Source organism: Plecotus auritus (assembly GCF_963455305.1).
Source record: "Plecotus auritus genome assembly, chromosome: 2".
In the NCBI taxonomy this organism is placed as follows: Eukaryota; Metazoa; Chordata; class Mammalia; order Chiroptera; family Vespertilionidae; genus Plecotus; species Plecotus auritus.
In genome coordinates, this window is record NC_137771.1 from 27,741,063 (window position 1) to 27,760,919 (window position 19,857).

General features: G+C 43.5%; 1 protein-coding gene across 6 annotated transcripts in view; it reads right to left on the bottom strand.

Moving 5' to 3' along the window:
* Positions 1 to 18,795, bottom strand: part of MAST2 (microtubule associated serine/threonine kinase 2) — a 187,694-nt gene extending 168,899 nt beyond the window's left edge. For 3 of the 6 annotated variants that reach the window (XM_080656390.1, XM_080656385.1, XM_080656387.1), the window contains exon 1: positions 18,316 to 18,780. In XM_080656390.1, the coding sequence (XP_080512516.1) occupies positions 18,316 to 18,495 (180 nt within the window). In that variant the 5' untranslated portion in view covers positions 18,496 to 18,780. Of the gene's footprint in view, positions 1 to 18,315 lie in introns of all 6 variants that reach the window. The other 3 variants (XM_080656392.1, XM_080656391.1, XM_080656389.1) reach the window with 2 other exon arrangements.
* Positions 18,796 to 19,857: the final 1,062 nt, after the last annotated feature.

The following is a 19,857-nucleotide window of genomic DNA, read 5'->3' on the forward strand; positions in this document are numbered from 1 at the left end:
CAAATGGGATTACATCAAAATAAAAAGCTTCTTCAGAGCAAAAGAAACCATCAGCAAAACAACAAGAGAGCCCACTGCATGGGAGAACACATTTGCCAATATTATATCTAAAAAGGGCCTAATCTCCAAAATTTATAGGGAATCCTACATCTTAAAATAAAGAAGATAAACAATCCAATCAAAAAATGGGCAAAGGTCCAAAATAGACACTTTTCAAAAGTGGACATATAGGGAGAAACCAAGATGGCGGCATAGGTAAGCACCTAAACTGCTGCCTCGCACAACCATTTCAAAACTAAAACTAAAAGACAGAACGGACACCATCCAGAACCACAGGAAAGCTGGCTGAGTGAAAATTCTACAACTAGAAGGAAAGAGAAAAGCTCACAGAGAATTGGAGGTACGGCAAAGGGTCTTTGTGCGCGCAGAGAGGAAGGGCGGCTGAGAGCCTGGCTGGCTTTCTCTGGTGGAAGGGGGAAGGAAACCCCCGACCACACTGAACCCCAGTTCTGACTGCACTGAACCCCAGTCCCGGGCGAAACCCTGTGAACCCAGGCTCATACAGGGGGAGTCTGGACTGTCAGGTAGAGAGAAAGGCACCCGGAGACTCGGAGACCCGGGGGAGACCCGGGGGAACCCCGGCCGGCAGGGGTCTGGAGGCACGCCCGCCAGTGGGCACAAAGGCTGCGGAGGTTGCCACAGGCTTTCCCTAGCAGAAGGGAGTCAGAAGCTCCTGACTGCACTGAACCCCAGTTCTGACGGCACTGAACCCCAGTTCCAAGTGAGCCCCTGGGGACCCACGCTCTTACAAAAGGGAGAGGGGGAATCTGGACTCTCAGGCGGAGACTCGGGAGCTGGGGAAGGCAGAGGTCTGGAGGCGCGCGCATGCCAGTGCACACAAAGGCTGCAGAGGTTGCCACAGGCTTTCCCTAGTGGAAGGGAGTCAGAAGCTCCTGACTGCACTGAGCCCCAGTTCTGACTGCACTGAACCCCAGTTCCAGGCGAGCCCCTGGGGACCCACGCTCTTGTGGGGGGAATCTGGACTCTCGGGTGGAGACTCAGGAGCCGGGGAAGGCAGAGCTCTGGGGGAGCGCGCGTGCGCAAGGGCAAGGCTGACTGGAAGCCAAGACTGTCTGCTCCGCCCTCAGACTCCACCCCATCCAAGCTGAGCACACAGGCTATTGCAATTTGGCAAGTCTAATCCTATAAGGCTGTCTCCAGCACCGAACTTCTCCCAGCATAGACACAGCTGATCCTTACAGCCAACTGGTCTGGAGGTCAATTCCTCCCAGTGATACCAACAACAATCAAGACTTAACTACAACAAGGCTGTACACACAGTCCACAAAGGGGTGCACCAAGACTGTCCACCGCAGGTTAACTGGGGAGGCCGACCCACTGGGCCATATAGGAAACCTAGCACACAAAGCTACCCTACCAACTCAGGGAAGCAGTGAAAATGCGGCGTCAAAGAAACAGATCACAAACGAAAGAAATGGAGGAAAACAAACGACTGGATATAGAATTCAAAACCACGGTTATAAGGCTTTTCAAGAATATCCTAGAAAAGGCCGATAAATATAATGAGACCCTCGAAGATATGAAAAAGGACCAACTAGAAATTAAACATACACTGACTGAAATAAAAAATATTATACAGAGACCCAACAACAGACTAGAGGAACACAAGAATCAAGTCAAAGAATTGAAATACAAAGAAGCAAAAAACACTCAACCGAAAAAGCAAAAAGAAAAAAAAAATCCAAAAAGTTGAAGATAATGTAAGAAGACTCTGGGACAACTTCAAGCGTACCAACATCAGAATTCTGGGGGTGCCAGAAGAAGAGAGAGAGCAAGATACTGAAAGCCTATTGGAAGAAATAATAACTGAAAACTTCCCTGACCTGGTGAAAGAAATAGACTTACAAGTCCAGGAAGCGCACAGAACCCCAAACAAAAGGAATCCAAAGAGGACCACACCAAGACACATCATAATTAAAATGCCAAGAGCAAAAGACAAAGAGAGAATACTAAAAGCAGCAAGAGAAAAACAGTTAATTACCTACAAGGGAGCACCCATACGAATGTCAGCTGATTTCTCAACAGAAACTATGCAGGCCAGACGGGAGTGGCAAGAAATTTTCAAAGTGATGAATAGCAAGAACCTACAACCAAGATTACTCTACCCAGCAAAGCTATCATTCAGAATTGAAAGGCAGATAAGAGCTTCACAGATAAGAAAAAGCTAAAGGAGTTTATCACCACCAAACCAGTATTATACGAAATGCTGAAAGGTATTCTTAAAGAAGAGGAAGAAGAAAAAAGTAAAGATAAAAATTATGAACAACAAATATGTATCTATCAACAAGTGAACCTAAAAATCAAGTGAATTAAAAACCTGAGGAACAGAATAATCTGGTGAATATAATAGAATCAGGGGCATAGAAAGAGAGTGGACTGATAATTCTCAGGGGGAAAGGGGTATGGGGGGGTTCAGGAAGAGACTGGACAAAAATCATACACCTATGGATGAGGACAATGGGGGGGAGGTAAGGGCAGAAGGTGGGGTGGGAACCGGGTGGAAGGAAGCTATGGGGGGGGAAAGGAGAAACAATTGTAATAATCTGAATAACGATTTATTTTTTAAAAAAAGTGGACATAAAAAAAAAAAGTGGACATATAGAAGGCCAAGAGACATATGAAAACATGCTCAAAGTCACTAATCATCCGAGAGATGAAACTCAAAATGACAATTAGATACCATCTCACACCTGTCAGAATGGCTATCATCAACAAATCAACAAACGGCAAGTGCTTGCAGGGATGTGGAGAAAAAGAACCCTCTTGCACTACTGGTGGGAATGCAGACTGGTACAGCCACTGTGGAAAACAGTATGGAGTTTCCTCAAAAAATTAAAAATGGAACTCCCATTTGACCCAGTAATCCCACTCCTAGAAATATAGCCCAAGGAATCAGAAACACCAATCAGAAAGGACATATGCACCGCTATGTTCATAGCAGCACAATTTACAATAGCTAAGATTTGGAAACAGCCTAAGTGCCCATCAGCAGATGAGTGGGTTAAAAAACTGTGGTACAGCCGAAACCGGTTTGGCTCAGTGGATAGAGCGTCGGCCTGCGGACTCAAGGGTCCCGGGTTCGATTCCGGTCAAGGGCATGTACCTTGGTTGCGGGCACATCCTCAGTGGGAGGTGTGCAGGAGGCAGCTGATCGATGTTTCTCTCTCATCGATGTTTCTAGCTCTCTATCCCTCTCCCTTCCTCTCTGTGAAATATCAATAAAAAAATATATATATTTAAAAAAAAAAACTGTGGTACATCTACACAATGGAATACTATGCTGTGTAAAAAAGAACTCTTACATTCGCAACAGCATGGGTGGACATGAAGAGCATTATGCTAAGCAAAATAAGCCAGTCAGAGAAAGATAAATATCACATGATCTCACTCATCTGTGGAATATAATGAACAACATAAACTGATGAACAAAAATAGATGCAGAGAGAAGAGAAGCATCGAACAGACTGTTAAACTTCAGAGTGAAGGCAGGGGAACGTAGGGGGGTATAAGAGATCAACCAAATGACTTATATGTCTGCATATAAGCATAACCAATGGACACAGACACTAGGGGGGTGAAGGAATGTGCTGGGAGTTGAGGGTGGCAGGGAAGAGGTCAATGGGGGGAAAAGGAGACATATGTAATACTTTAAACAATAAAGAATTAAAAGAAAAAAAAATAACCTGGGGAGAGTACTTCTAGGAATATAACCTAAGAGACCCAAAACACCAATCAGAAAGAATGTATGCATCCCTATGAATATATGCATCCCTATGAACACAATTTACAATAGCTAAGATCTGGAAACAGACCAAGTGCCCATCAGGAGATGAGTGGATAAAAAAGCTGTGGTATATTTATACCATGGAATACTATGTAGCAGTAAAAAAGAAGAATATCTTACCCTTTGAGACAGTATGGAGGGACCTGGAGGGTATCATGCTAAGTGAAATAAGTCAGTCAGAGAAAGACAAGTATCAAATGATCTCACTCATAAGTGGAATCTAAGTAACAAAATAAACTGATGAATGGAGTTGATCCAGAGACGTGGAACAGAGTGTGGAATCTCAGAGGGAAGGCGGGGAGAGTGGGTGAGTGGGAGGTAATCAACCAAAGACCTTGTATGCATATATGCATAACTCGTGGACATCCTATCTAATAAAAGAGTAATATGCAAATTGACCATACCTCCGCCACACCCACCAGCCAATCAGGAGCGGATATGCAAATAAACCCAACCAAGATGGCTGCAGCCACAGAGAGCAGGAGAGAGGCTTGGGTTTCCCCAGCAATGGAGGAAGCCAAGCTTTCTGCCTGCCCTTGCTGGCCCAGGCCTCCACTCCAGGCTACAAAGTTTCAATTATAGAAGATAAATAAATCCCAACAGAAATGGCAGCAGCCACGGAGCTGGAGAAAGCAGGAGGCTAGGGTTACCCCCAGCGATGAAGGATGCCAAGCTTCTGCAGCCCTGGACTGCTTTGGCCTCTGGTTAAGGCTACAAAGTTTCAATTATAGAAGATAAATAAATCCCAACAAAAATGGCTGCCGCCATGAAGCGAGCAGAAGGCTTGGCTACGCTCCAGGCTACAAAGTTTCAATTGTAGAAGATAAATAAATCCCAGATACCAGGGCCTCCGCTTGGGTCGCCAGGGGGCATGGCCAGCCTGCAAACCACCACAGGCCCCTCACCCAGGCCGCCCCACGCCCCAAGGGAACCCCCACCCTCATCCGGGACACACTTCAGGGCAAACCAGCTGGCCCCCACCCGTGCACCAGGCCTATATCCTATCTAATAAAAGAGTAATATGCAGATTGACCATCACTCCAACATATAAGATGGCTGCCCCCATGTGGTCTAAGATCCTGCCCCCATGTGGACACAAGATGGCCACTACAAGATGGCCAGCAGGGGAGGGCAGTTGGGAGGAATCAGGCCTGCAAGGGAGGGCAGTTGTGGGCAATCAGGCCAGCAGGGGAGGGCAGTTGGGAGGGACTAGGCCTGCAAGGGAGGGCAGTTGGGGGTGATCAAGCCTGCAGGGGAGGGCAGTTAGGGGTGACCAGGCCGGCAGAGTAGGGAAGTTGGGGGCAAACAGGCTGGCAGGGGAGCAGTTAGACATCAATCAGGCTGGCAGGTTAGGGGGTGATCAGGCTGGCAAGCAGAAGCAGTTAGGGGCAATCAGGAAGACAGGCAGGCGAGCAGTTGGGAACCAGCAGTCCTGGATTGTGAGAGGGATGTCCGACTGCCCGTTTAGGCCCGATCCCACTGGGATTGGGTCTAAACGGGCAGTCGGACATCCCTCGAGGGGTCCCAAATTGGAGAGGGTGCAGGCTGGGCTGAGGGACACCCCCCGCCCCCTGTGCACGAATTTCATGCACCGGGCCTCTAGCAGACAATAGGGTGGTGAAGGCCTGAGGCAGGGGAGCGGGGGAGGCTGGAGGGGGTCAATGGGGGAAAAGGGGGACATATGTAATACTTTCATCAATAAAGAATTATTAAAATAAATAAATAATAAAAAATAAATAAAACCTAAGGAGACTATACTATCTTCTAAGCCAGTTACTTAATAAAGAAAAAGTTTCCCTAAAGAGAAAATGCCAAACTAAAGCCTCCTTTCAAGCTGAACAAAGTAAAATAATAGTTCAAGAACATCCACAAATCAAAGGTCCAAAACATATAATTTTCTATTATATTTCTTTCTAAAAGCAAATGAGAACAGTAAAAAAATATGAATTCTATTTTCATACATTCTGTACATGTACTTTTAAAATATGATAATTAACCATTATTGAGCACTTCTTGGTATTGGCTTTGTAGTAAGTGTTTTATATGGATTAATTTCTTAAATCCTCACAATAACCCTATAAGATAGGTAATAATAGCTCTATTTTATATATATATCTGGGATAATTGAGGTTTAGAACACTTAAGTAGCTTGCCTAAGGTCACAGAGTTGGAATTTGAAGTCATAGAATGACTCAATCTTAATCACTATACATTCACTAAGAAGTATTTTAGAACCTTCTATATACAATTCTAGAAACTGAAGATATAGCAGTGAGAAAAACCCAAATTCTTCCCCTCATGATCCATATATTCTAACTAGAGCCCCGGAGCACAAATTCATGAATGGGTGGGGTCCCTTGGCCTGTCCGGCGATCAGGGGCTGATCAGGCCTGTCTCGCCCAGTCCTGATCGAGACCGATGAGGACTGGCCAGCTGGGGAGGGGCCGCAGGAAGTTGGCCAGCCGGCTGGGGAAGGACCGCGGGAGGGCTCCAGGGCATGTCTGGCCCTCTCGCCCAGTCCCGATCAGCCAGACCCCAGCAACAAGTTAACCTACCAGTCGGAGCGTCTTCCCCCTGGTGGTCAGTGCGCGTCATAGCGACTGGTCGAGCAGTCAACCAATCAGTTGGATACTTAGCATATTACACTTTTATTATATAGGATGTGGAAGAATTACAATAAACAATAAATATCTAACACTAACAGGTGACTAAAAAGAGGAAAGACAATGACTAAGCATGTTACTTTAAAAATTGGTCAAGAGCCCAGCTAGCATGGCTCAATGGTTGAGTGTCAACATATGAACCAGGAGGTCACAGTTCTATTCCCAGTCAGGGCACATGCTCAGGTTGCCGATTCGATCCCCAGAAGGGCATGTGCAGGAGGCAGCCAATCAATGATTCTCTCTCATCACTGATGTTTCTATCTCTCTATCCTCTCCCTTCCTCACTCTCGAAAAAAAATCAATTAAAACATTTTTTTCAAATGTGAAAATTAAAAAATAAACTCTATATATAAAAGCCTAAGCAACCAAATGACCAAACTACCAGTCGCTATGACGTGCACTGACCACCAGGGGACAGACGCTCAATGCATAGGATCGGGCTCCCTCCTGTCTGGATCGGGCCTGCAGGGATTGGGCTCCCTCCTGTCTGGATTGGGCCTGCAGGGATCGGGCTCCCTCCTGTCTGGATCGGGCCTGCAGGGATTGGGCTCCCTCCTGTCCGGATCAGGCCTGCAGGGATTGGGCCAAAACCAACTATCCAACATCCCCTGAGGGGTCCCAGATTACATGAGGGCACAGGCCAGGCCTCTAATAATAATATAAAAACTGGCCAAGGGCCCTAGCCATTTCTACTCAGTGGTTAGAGCATCAGTCTGAAGGATTGTGGATTCGAATTCAATCAAGGGCAAGTACCTCTGTTGCAGTCTCAATCCCCGGCCCCAGTCTCTTTCATATCCATGTTTTCCTCACTCTCTCTCCCGCACCCTTCCACTCTCTGAAAATCAATGGGAAAAATATCCTCAGGTGAGGATTAACAACAACAAAAACTGGTCAGAAAGACCTCTTTGAGGAGGTTATATCTGGACAGAGACCTGAATAAAATGAGAAAATGAGGATGCCAGTCATATATACATATATAGTATACTGTATATATATAATTTGGAAAAAGAACATCTCAGGTAGAAAAAACTACCGAGTGCAAAAGTCCTCAATAATTTTTAAAATGTCCTCAGGCGGGAGCAGACAATATACTTGGAGATGATCAAGGCAGCCAGTGTGACTAAAGCTCAATGAACAAGAACAGTGGAAGGAAATGAGATTTGAGAGGCCAAAAGACAGATCATGCAGAATCTTAGAGGACAAAGCAAGCATTTTGGATTCTCATCTAAACTGATGGAAAGCCACTGTAGGGTTTTAGTAGGAATGGGTGACAAACTCTGATTTAAGCTTTTACAGGGTGATATGACTGATCTTGCTATGTGCAAAATACCATGGGGAAGGGAGACTGGAGGGTGGGGTAATGGGAGGTGGGGTGGGGTAATGGGAGGTGAGGTGGGGATAATGAGAGGTGTAGTGGGGGTGGGCAACCAGAATATAACCAGGTGACTTTTACAATAATCCAGATGAAAGATGATAGAGGTTAAGCTTATGGTAGTGATGGGGCTAGTGGGGAAAAGTCTCATGCAATATGAATGTAGCACCAACCAGACCTGATGGGCTGAATGTGAACTATGAGGTCAAGTAAAGAATCAAAGACAACTTCCAAATTTTGGTCTGAGTAATGGATGGTAGTGCTATTTGCTGACATGGGAAAGACTAGGGAAGAAGAACACCTGACCAGCGTGGCTCAGTGGTTGAATCGACCTGTGAACCAGGAGGTCATGGGTTCGACTCCTGGTCAGGGCATATGCCTGGGTTGTGGAATCAATCTCCAGTGGGGTACATGCAAGAGGCAGCCAATCAATGAGACTCCTTCATCATGAATGTTTCTCTCTCTCCTGCTCCCTTCCTCTCTGAAATAAATTTTTTTAAAAAAAATTTTTTTAAAGAAGCAGACTGGGAAGAAAAAAAAATCAAAAGTACTGTTTTGGATATGTTAAATTTAAGAGATCTAAATTTAAGAGATCTATTAGCTATTCAAATGGAAATGCTATAGACCGATAACTAAAAATAGGAGTCTAGAGCTCAGAAGAAAGGACAAGACTAGAGAAATACTGTGGGAATAATCAGCATACAGATGGAATGTAAAGCAATACAATCTGATGAGATCAAACAGGAGGAAGAAAAGAATACAGAAGCAAAGACTGAAACCTCTGAAGTACAAGTGAGATAGGAAGAAAACCAAGAAAGCACAGTTCAAGAAGCCAAATAGTGGAACGATCAACCATGTCAATGCAACAGGTTAAGTAAAATGGAGACTGCAAATAGACCACTAGGTTTGGCCAATGATGACCATGACATAAGTGGTTCATTGGAATGATGGGAGGCAAAAGCTTGATTTGAGTGGGTTCAAGAAATTGAAAGGAGAGGAAATGAAAGCAAAAGGTAAGAACAATACTTTCAAATAGTTTTGTTATAAAGAGGAGCATTCTCCTACTCACAGACAATTATTTCATATCACTTGCTCTTTTGCCTAAATTACTGCAAGAGCCTCTTAACTGGTCTCTCTGCTTCCACATACCCATTCGGTCTCAAATAGATCAGATTAAAATGAATGTTACCTCAAGTGCTTCCTCTGCTCAAAACTCTCCAATGGCTTCCCATCTCATCTATAATAATAAAAGTGTAATATGCTAATTAGACCGGACAGCCAAACGACCTTCCGGACAATCTTCCAGATGAAGCCGGGGCTGGGAGGGCCGAGCCCCTTGCATGAATTTCATGCATCGGGCCTCTAGTTTAACACAAATGCTGAAATCCTTACAACTGCCTTCACAATTTGAAACTCTCCACAATCCAGCCCTTCTCTCCCCAAACTTTCCCCTCTGAGCTCATCTACTACCTTCTCTTATTCCATTCCAGCCAAACTGGACTCTTTACTGTACCTTAAAAACAAATTTTAAAGGTAGGAAGCCCAAGGTACTTCCTATTCCCTCTACCAAGTATGCCCTTCTTCGGATAATCTAAATCAGCCGTGGGCAAACTACGGCCCGCGGGCCGGATCCGGCCCGTTCGGCTGTCCTATCCGGCCCGCGGAGCCGAAAGAGCGGAGGTTTCTCTTGCTCTCCCCTCCACTCCTTCACCAGCAGCAGTGTTAACATGGCAACGTCGGGAAACACGGCCGCAGCTCCTTCTTCTGAGTGGGCGGATTTATATCCACCCATTCAGTAGAAGGAACAACCTCTCAATCTTCCAGAGGCTCCTTGTAATGCCCGCGGATGCGTCCCCCGACATCACCCTGGGAATGCGTAGACACGTTATCGTGGTGATGTAGGGAGACACGCCCCTGGAGAGCACAGTATCGGAGCATTAGCTAAAAAGGAGACCAACAACACTGTTCCCACTGAAGTTGATGTTTTAAAGACCAAAAACCTTTCAACCCAGGCTACACTGCCATCTACATCTACGTCCCGGGCATAATTTGGAAGTTGCACTAAAGAAAATGTTTAATTTACTGTTTACACATTTTGTTCTTTTCTATTTGTTTTAGTTTTAAATTATTTTATTATATTTAAGTTTAATTTGAAAGGCTTTTGTACCTTTCCTTTGTTAGGCAATTTTATTTTGCCTTTGCCATCTTCAATAGAAGGTATGTTATTGTGCTATGATTCCTCCATTTTTTGAAGTTTCAAATTATAATAATTAGTGTTTACATTCTTCTTGTTAAAATGTTTGAAATGAATAAAACTATTGAAATAAAAAAAAAAGACCGTACCCTTTTATGTAATGATGTTTACTTTGAATTTATATTAGTTCACACAAACACTCCATCCATGCTTTAGTTCCGGCCCTCTGGTCCAGTTTAAGAACCCATTGTGGCCCTCGAGTCAAAAAGTTTGCCCACCCCTGATCTAAATGCTTCTATCTCTTACATCCTTCAGGTTTTTATTCAAATATCCCATTCCAAAGAGATGTCTTTCCTGATAATGCTATTTAAAATCATAATCCCCCATTACTTCATATTCTCTTTCCCTGCTTTATTTTCTTCATAATACTTATCCATATAACATACTACATATTTTACTAATTTATTATCTAATTCTCTCTACTAGAATAGAAACTTCATGAAAGCAGAGTTTAAATCTGCCTTTTGCACTGCTATAATCTCAAGAGTACTAAAAAAAAAAACACGAAGGCTGAAACCGGTTTGGCTCAGTGGGATAGAGCGTCGGCCTGGGGACTGAAGGGTCCCAGGTTTGATTCCGGTCAAGGGCATGTACCTTGGTTGCGGGCACATCCCCAGTAGGGGGTGTCCAGGAGGCAGCTGATCGATGTTCCTCTCTCATCGATGTTTCTAACTCTCTATCCCTCTCCCTTCCTCTCTGTAAAAAATCAATAAAATATATATTAAAAAAAAAAACACAAAGTTTTTGAAAATGTAAACTATTATAGCATGTTTATATGTGATGAGAATCATCAATAAAAAAGAAAACTAATGATTCAGGAGTATCAAGAGTATGAAGGAATAATAAGACTAAAAATCTTTTTTTTATTTTCTTTACTGATTAAGGTACTAATATATGTGTCCTTATACCCCCATAAGAATAAAACTCTTAATCAGATGTAGATTAAGATAGTAGGTACATACTATTCATACCAATAGAAAGTAAATGATGTGGTACAGATACAGTAGAGTAGATAATTTATAATGGGAGCTGGTAAAAAGTTCTCTTCTGATTACCTGTTTTTTCCTCCTCAGTGAAACAGGAAGCAAAGACATCCATTAAGAGTCAAGATGAGCCCTAGCTGGTTTGCCTCAGTGGATAGAGTGTCAGCCTGTGGATTGAAGGGTCCCTAGTTCAATTCTAGTCAAGGGCACGTACTTCAGTTGCACCCTCCCAGCCCTGGTCAAGGGCATGCGGGAGGCAACCAATGTGTCTCTCTCACATCGGTGTTTCTCTCTGTCTCTCCCACTCTCTCTAAAAACCAATGAAAAAAATACCCTTGGGTAAGGATTGTTTAAAAAAAAAAAAAAAGATGACAGCCCTGCCAGTGTGGCTCAGTAGTTGAGCATTGACCCATGAACCAAAAGGTCACAGGTTCGAGTCCCGATTCTCAGTCAGGACACATGCCCGGGTTTCTGGCTCAATCCCCAGTGCAGGGGCATGCAAAAGCTTGACTGGAGTGGGTTCAAGAAAGATGAGGGGAGAGGAAATGAAAGCAAAAGATAAGAACAACTTGCTCTTTTGCCTGAATTACTGCAATCAATGTTTCTCTCATCGATGTTTCTAACTATCCTTCCCCCTTCCTCTCTCTCTAAAAATCAATTTAAAAAAAAAAAAGAGTAAAGATGACAAAAACAGTGTTGGAGTTTGAGAAGAGAGAAAAATTAAACTATCATTTAACAGTGAAGGAATCAGGGAAATGTCACACAAATGACTGTCAGTACTGACAGACTCCTTAAGGTCCATGATCACAAATTTTGATGTCAACATGACCATGTTTTCTTTCCAGCCACATTCAGCTGCAGGTGAATAGGCAGAATTGGTTTAATTTGTCAAACAAGTATGACAAAAGGGAAAAGAGGCAAGAGAATTGAAGGTACATACACAGGAAAGATTATGATAGCCCATGAAATGTTAAGTTGGATAAGGAGAAAAGTAGAGGTAATTGACAATGAAACAATGGTTTAAACAAAAAACAATGAACTGGGGGTTCCAAAGAACTTTGAACAGTTTTTGGAGAAAATTCTGAAAGGAGTGTGAACTGGAGAAAAGGAAGATGATGTAAAGGTCAGAGTGTGTGGTAAGTTCAAAACTAAAATTTTAGAGGTGAAATGATTATTGGTAAAAATAAAATATACCTAATGAACATGGTATTAGGAGGCTCAGGTTGAGGTCAATTCTTCACACCAATTATTCACTGTACAATCACTGTATACATGGTTATAGCACTGAGGAAAAAAAACAGTCCTTGGGTATTAAAATGAGGTACAACGTTAACAAAAAAAAGTCGTCAAATATGTCTCACTAACAATACATTATATGTAGGCCCTTACTCTCAACAGGCTAACAGCCTTTGCTCTCCCTTGAGAATTCTTCCTCTTCCCCCAGGGCTAGCTAGCCCTTGATCCAACAACCCGTTTTCAAACCCCCTTGAATCCCAAGTATGTATATTAATGATGAATAACAACCAACATCTACTGATGAAAAGTAATAATTACCAAGGTACCATGAGATTTCACCAAGAAAGTACAAAGCTAGTTAGCAAATTTAGCAGAGAACCATATAGTAGCTAAGATCAGCAATGAAGGAACTATACTCATTGCAATATTTGGCTGCCTCTGATAGTCCTGACTGTAGGTCACCATCAGTAACTGGTGGAAAAGCTTTTAGGTTGATTTTTAGGCTAAGGAGCATTCAGTAGAACAAAGATGGGAAAACTCTGTAAACAGATGTATCCTACCCTCATCAGGAAACACTGTCCAACTTGCTTCAACCATCCCATGCTCTCTGCTCCCAGTACCCTTAAGGAAATCAAATCTTCCCAAGCTAAGAGGTTTTCAGGAGCTGGCCCTTACCCATCTTCTGGATAAGAGGGGGAGGAAAGACTGCCAGGTTGGCATGGCTCAGTGGTTGAGCGTTGACCTATGAACCAGGAGGTCAAGGTTCGATTTCCAGTCAGGGCACATGCCCGGGGTTGTGGGCTCAATCCCCTGTGTGAGGCATGCAGGAGGCATCCGATCAATGATTCTCTCTCATCATTGATGTTTCTATCTCTCTCTCCCATTCCCTTCCTCTCTAAAATCAATAATAAAAATAGATTTTTTTAAAAGAGGGGGAGGGAAGGCTAATAAACTTTCTGTATTGAAAACTCAGAAGAATTCTCAAATGCCCATGTCTCAATCACCATGTTCTACATTCTATCCCCCACACAATTGCCAGAATAATCCAGCTAAAACACATGTAAGACCATCCGGCTCCCCTATTTACTACCCTTTTATTTAGTACTAAAGATTAAATGAGGAGATGGTGCTGATTTTCATGAAAAATTTTTTGAAAATTTCTCCATGGTGCTGAAGGAATTCGAGGAACTAAAATTGAACTCCATCCTCAAAACAATGTCTCATTTCCTTTACTTGACTATTTCTATCATAGTACCATTATTACTCCAATCACTCAAATTCAAAATATTTGAATCATTTTCTCTCCCTTCAATAAATAATTACTTATTAGAACTATTGTGAGCATAACCCCTGACTATGCATTATGGTAAATAAAATGATGATACAGTTCCTACCCTCAATAATTTATAACTTAAAAGCAGAAATGAATCTACAAAATAAATACAAAAGGACAGAAGTGTTAAAACACTGTTCATTCGTTCATCCATTCATTCAGCAAATATTTATTTAGAACCTACTATATACCTAGGAATGGATAAAACAATTTGCTATAGAAACAAAGTGGGATGAAAATATTTATTAAGTACCTATCTACTATATGATTTCTAATCATTATTTCATTTAATCTCATAGAACCACGTTTTTACTTTTGTATCATGGAATTGTGAGAATTGGAATTTAGAAGATTCACAGATTTACTGAAGCCCAATCAAAGATCCGCTTAGGATCCTACATAAAAATTAAAAAATTAAAAATTAAAACTTCACAGAATAGTTTCTGTGTCACTTGAGTTAGGCCTGAAAGCTTGAGTAGAATTTTAATGGGCATAGACAGAGAAGAAAGAGTTTTTCAGATAGATGATTAATTAAAATACATGAAAGTGCCTAGCAATAAATGAATATTTACTGAATGCCCATTACATACCAGTTAAACAGTAAAGGCTGAGGATACAATAATGAAGACAGCCTCTCAACAGTTTTTTCTCTGATGAGAGACTGACAACCAATTATGGTATTAGTTAGCAAATATCTATTTCAAGCACCAGCACATATCTATGTTTCTAATAAATATTCAGACTAATAACTATGTTTCAAATACAATACCAGGCCTTAGGTATGCAACAGTAAATGAAAGTCTGACATGAAAGTGAAATAGACAATTTGTATTTATGCAACAATGGACGCAAAACTAAATCTTGGGAACCAAGAAGGGGCATCTAACTCTGATTCTTCAAAAAGTGGTAAGTATCAAGTAGACCTTGAATGCCAAGGTCTTCAGACTTTATTCTATGGGTATTAAGAAGCTAATGAAGGTTACTTAAGATAAAGAAATGAAATGATCAATTTAACAAATATTTATCACTGGAACTCAGGTAGCAATGAGGTCCAATATTTTTGTAACAGAATGCAGCATAAATTAGAGACTAAAAGCCGAGAAATGCAGTTGAAGTATTACAACAGCCAAGACAAAAGTTTATAAATGCTGTATTAAGCTAATGACAGTGTGAATAAAGATTTGAAAGATGTCATGAAGGTAGAATCAACAGAGCCTGGATAAGGGAAAAGGAAAAGTCAAAGACCATGGATACAATTTCAATTTTGATGACAAAAACAAAGAAAAGACACAGGTAGAAGCATACTTCAAAGGAGAAATAATAGGTTCTATTTTAATGATACAGTAAGCCACTAAAGATCCAAGCCCTGCATCCTGCTCAGAATTTATTCCTAAATGCCACTATAGTATCCTAGCTAATAAAAAGGGAATATGCTAATTGACCATCACACCCTCACAAAGATGGCGGCACCCACAGTCACAAGATGGTGGCGCCCAGTCCCCTCAGCCCCGCCAGGGCGGCAGGCACGCAGCACAGCCGGGCCCACCCCCAGGTGGGTCCAGCTGCTCTGTGTGCCTGCCTCCGGAGTCCCCCAGTCCCCTCAGCCCCCCGGCCTCCCAGGGCCGGCCTGAGGCGCAGGCAAGCCTCAGACGTCAGCTGCCGAGCCGCCCAGGGCTGCCTGAGGCTCAGGTAACCAGGGCCAGCCGAGGCTTGCACTGCTGGCAGTGGCAGCAGCAGAGGTGTGATGGGGGCGTCGCCTTCCCGATTGCTGGGTCACCTCCCGCCCCTGAGGGCTCCCGGACTGTGAGAGGGGACAGGCTGGGCTGAGGGACCACCCCCGCTCCAGTGCATGAATTTTCATGCACCGGGCCTCTAGTAAAGTATACCAAGCATTACTTCATGTCATGAGAAATGGAGAACAAAGTCATTGAGAGGTATATGTTTGTTAATTGGCTATGCTCCTACTCCCTGGATGAATGGAGCCCATCTAGCCTCTAATACACACAACTGAAATTTTTACCTTTTCAAAATCAAATAATTACAAGTTATGGACTTTCAAAGACACTATCAAATTATAAAAATCACAAATGCTGAAAATCTATGCTGGAAACATTAAGCCCAGAAAAGGAAATGTACAGCTAAGGAAAAAGGTCAGGCATAGAGTCTCAGATCACTCTACAAAAAGGTTCTGTAACACAATGCCATTAATAAAGAGGGCCATAGACCCTTGTTCCACATCCTAAGCACTTGCCACAAATAGGAAAGTCTACTAAAAAACAGAGTACAATTAAGGAAAAAGCTAAGAACAGAGGACATATCCTCAAGGAACATTTAGGGGACAGGAAAAGAAAACAAAAAAAAGACACACAGGAAGCAGTCAGGCAAACAGAAGTGGAATGGATATTATGACCAAAGAAAATATCAAGGAACACACAGTCAATAGTGACAAAGAGGATGAGGACTAGGGGAAGACTATCAGATTTAATTATTTAAAGGTTTCTGGGACTGCTACATATCTCTATGTGTAATTCTTTCACAATTAAAACTTTTCACAAGTAGTCATGCATTACTTTTTAATTTCAAAAGACATTTTAATATCCATCCTGGTACATTCACACAATGGAAAGCTATACAGCAATGAAAAAGAACCAACTATTTCCACAAGCAACAACATAGATGGATTTCACACACGTGATTTAAATAAAATCTAATCACAAAAGAGTACAAACTGTAAGATTCCATTTATATGAAGCTCAAGAAGAGGCAAAACTAATCCATGGCGATAGAGGTTAGGAAGGTGGTTACCTTTCGAGGATTGTAGAGTTTAATAATGTTCTACATTTTTATCTAAGTAGTGGTCACATACATATATTCATCCTCTAAAAATTCATTGGCTGAATGAACCTTTGATTTGTATTTAAGTCACACCTCAATAAAATAAAATAAAAAACGTACAAAATTATTGGTGACCTTGAAGACATCAGTTTTGGGAGAGTTTAAGTGCAGAAGCCAAACCATAATATGAGAAATGTATACAAAGTGAGGAAACTGATTCATTTTCAAGAAGGTTGATGGTGAAGCAAAGAAGAAATAACAAAGTAGCTTGGGTGGGTTATACAATTCAGGGAAACTGTGTTATTTTTATTTTATTTGAGATTTAAGACAAAGAGAAAATAACATACATAACAAGGGCAAATGAGATAGAATGAAACCAAGAGCATTAATAGAGGGATTAGCCTCAGAGAAGGGGATGAATACTTTTCTCTGAGATTGATGCAAAGGATGAGTGAACACAGAAATCCTGACAGAAATAAGAGGAGAAAATCAAGTAACCTTGAACTCTATAGTGAAGCATGCAATAAAGTCCATTGGACCAGGTAAGTTGATTAAGGAAAGGATCTGAGCTTTAAATACATTTTTAAAGTTCCAAATAGGTACTGCAGAAAATATAAAAGGCAAGGATAATGGGAGAAATTACAGCAATAGGACAATGCTCAGTGGCCTGAAAGCAAGGGCAGAGATAGCCCATGGTGCAGTCTGCTCAGGATTGGGTGGAGAACAAAAGGTGAAAGAACGAAAGGGGGGGGAATCCAAATGCTAGCATGTGCATCACTGAAACTATATAATAAGGAGTGATGTCTCGGGAAAATACTTATTTAACTAATAGAAGTCTTAAAAGATTCAAAGATGAAGTCACTAGGTCTAGAGTGCAAAAGGAAAACTGTCAGTAGAGTTCATTACAGAACATTTTTCTGCAAATCCCACAAGATCAAAGACCACACAGTCTCCTTTCACTGAACTTCCTACAGCTACAAGTGGTAACTTCTCCCGGATAAAACTGACCTTTAACCTCTACCTCGAACTACACCTACACTTGATTAATAAATCATACAAACACATCCTGTCCATTCAGAAACTCCATGGATATTTTTTCACTGCTTTCTGTGTTTTCCCATCAAGATGTTTTCAGTGGAAAACTCTTAGAAGGGAGAGCCTATAATCTATGAATTTCCTGTTCACAGCATCGGGCTTGGGATTGCACACATGCAGGTGTTTTAAAAAGTGCTTTCTCATGAAATAGATCGTTATTGAGAACTTTAGAAACAATTCTGAACACACTCCTACAAGACTATAATGATGGCCAAATCAGAGAATGCTTAGGAATAACATCCGTTTTATACCTGTCAAGAAAACCTTTAGGAAGTAGGATAACATTTACTACATAATATTGATTTTCCTATTTTATACTGTTTATCCCTCTAGGTAACTCCTTAAATACCCCTTTAGTAAGCTGCTTCTTTGCAGTGCATTTACTCCCAGCCCACATTCCTGCGTCCCTTCTTCCCATCCAGAACCCCTGACTACAAACGCTGATAGGACCATTTTTTCACCCTCTACTCCCCCATTTCCCATTCAACCCCAGGCCATCACTTCATTTCTCCACTCCCCATTTTTCTGCCTCTCCAGATCTCCCATTCCTCCTGCGGTACTCAGTCCCCACCCCTCAAAAGCCCTAGTCTTCCCGCCGGAGATCCCCTCCCCCACCTCTTCCATTCAGGCTCCCCCTCCATCCTTCCCCACCCCACCCCGGACCCCCAGCCCTCCCTACCTGCTCCTTGACCTCAGGCCCCGTGGGCCCGGTCCGCTCCTCCAGTCGCTGCCTCCCGGGCGGCGCTCGCCGGCGCGGGGGCAGGAGCTGGGGCAGCTCGGCCGCCCGCTGAGTCCCATCCTCCCCGCGGGCAGCCGGCAGGGGCGGCTGAGGTCGGTCACGGCAGCGGCTCCGCTTCATATCTGCGGCTGGGCCCCGCGGGCGTCAGCGCCGCGACAGTCCCGGCCCCGCACGACTCCGGGCCGCAGCGCTGCCGCGCCAACCACCGCCCGCAGCCACCATGGCCCGGCGGGCGCCCGAGGCCACCGACCCCAGCTCGCGGCTCCTCTGTGCTTTCTGGAGCCTTTTCGGCGCTCCTCACGGAGAAGGCAGCATCGCCGCCGCCTCGTTTTCTCCCACCCGGCACGCGTTTAGCCGGCCATCCGCAGGCGACGCCGCCGGCTCTACAGCCAGCTGCCCGCCCGCTTCCAGCCGGGCCCCGCCCCTCCCTTCCCTTCCCCTCCCCTGGCGCGCGCACGGGGAGCCCGCCCGCCACCTCCGGCCGCGCGCGGCCTCCCGCGCACGCGCCAGTGAACGGTCGCGAGAGACCCGCCCGTGGCCCCTCTGTGTAGTGGGGAGAGCGGAAGAGGGTGGGGCTCCCAGCGGGCAACTGCGGCTGCAGACACTCATTGATTCTTTCATTCATCCATTCATAAAAATGTGTGCTCGGCCAAGGTAAGTGGTAAGGATCCAAAAATGAGTTAGAACTGGCCAGTGCCTTCAAGGAACTATGGGGAGAGGGACCAAGAGCAGCAAGGAGTCAAAATATACGACTAATTAATAAAATACTAATGCAATGCCTTTTTATTGAGAGCTTGCCACCGTCACCTAATCTTCACACTTTGGAGGCAGGTCTGCTCACTCTCATGTTACAGATAAGAAGACCGAAGTGAAGTGACGTGCTCTGCAAATCAGTCAACAAATTAGACCGGACCCAAATTCTGGCTTTTATGATCCTTTCCACTATTTCCTGCTGCTTCCAGAAAGTAAGATAGGGTGTGCAAAATCCTATAAAAGAGGAAGAAGTGATGGATTCCTCTGGGGGAAGGGAGGACAAAAAGGCTTCCAGAATGATTCCCATGATTCCCCAGTGACAATGAAGTCATCATGTTATAACCCGTCCAGCCTGGCCACAGCCAGTCCATCTGTGGCCTGAGCAGCCTGGCCTGTCACTTCAGTGACTCATCTGCTCAGCAACGTGGCTATAGATCAGCACTGTCTGGCATCCTGCTCTGGCTTCAGCTAGTCTGCCACAATGTTGTATTTTCCTTTCTTTTGACTTGACCATAGTTCTTTCCCTGAAGGCTGCACTCATTTTTCCTGGACCTCCTCCCTGAACCCTTTCTGAAAAATAATAGCTACCATTATAGAGTGCCTACTGGACCTACAGACACTGGGCATCAATTCACAAATATGCAAACAAGAAGTAAGTTGTACCTTGATACCCCAAGGCTGCAGGTTTAAGCCCAGGTCAGAAGCAGCCAATGAATGCATAAATAAGTA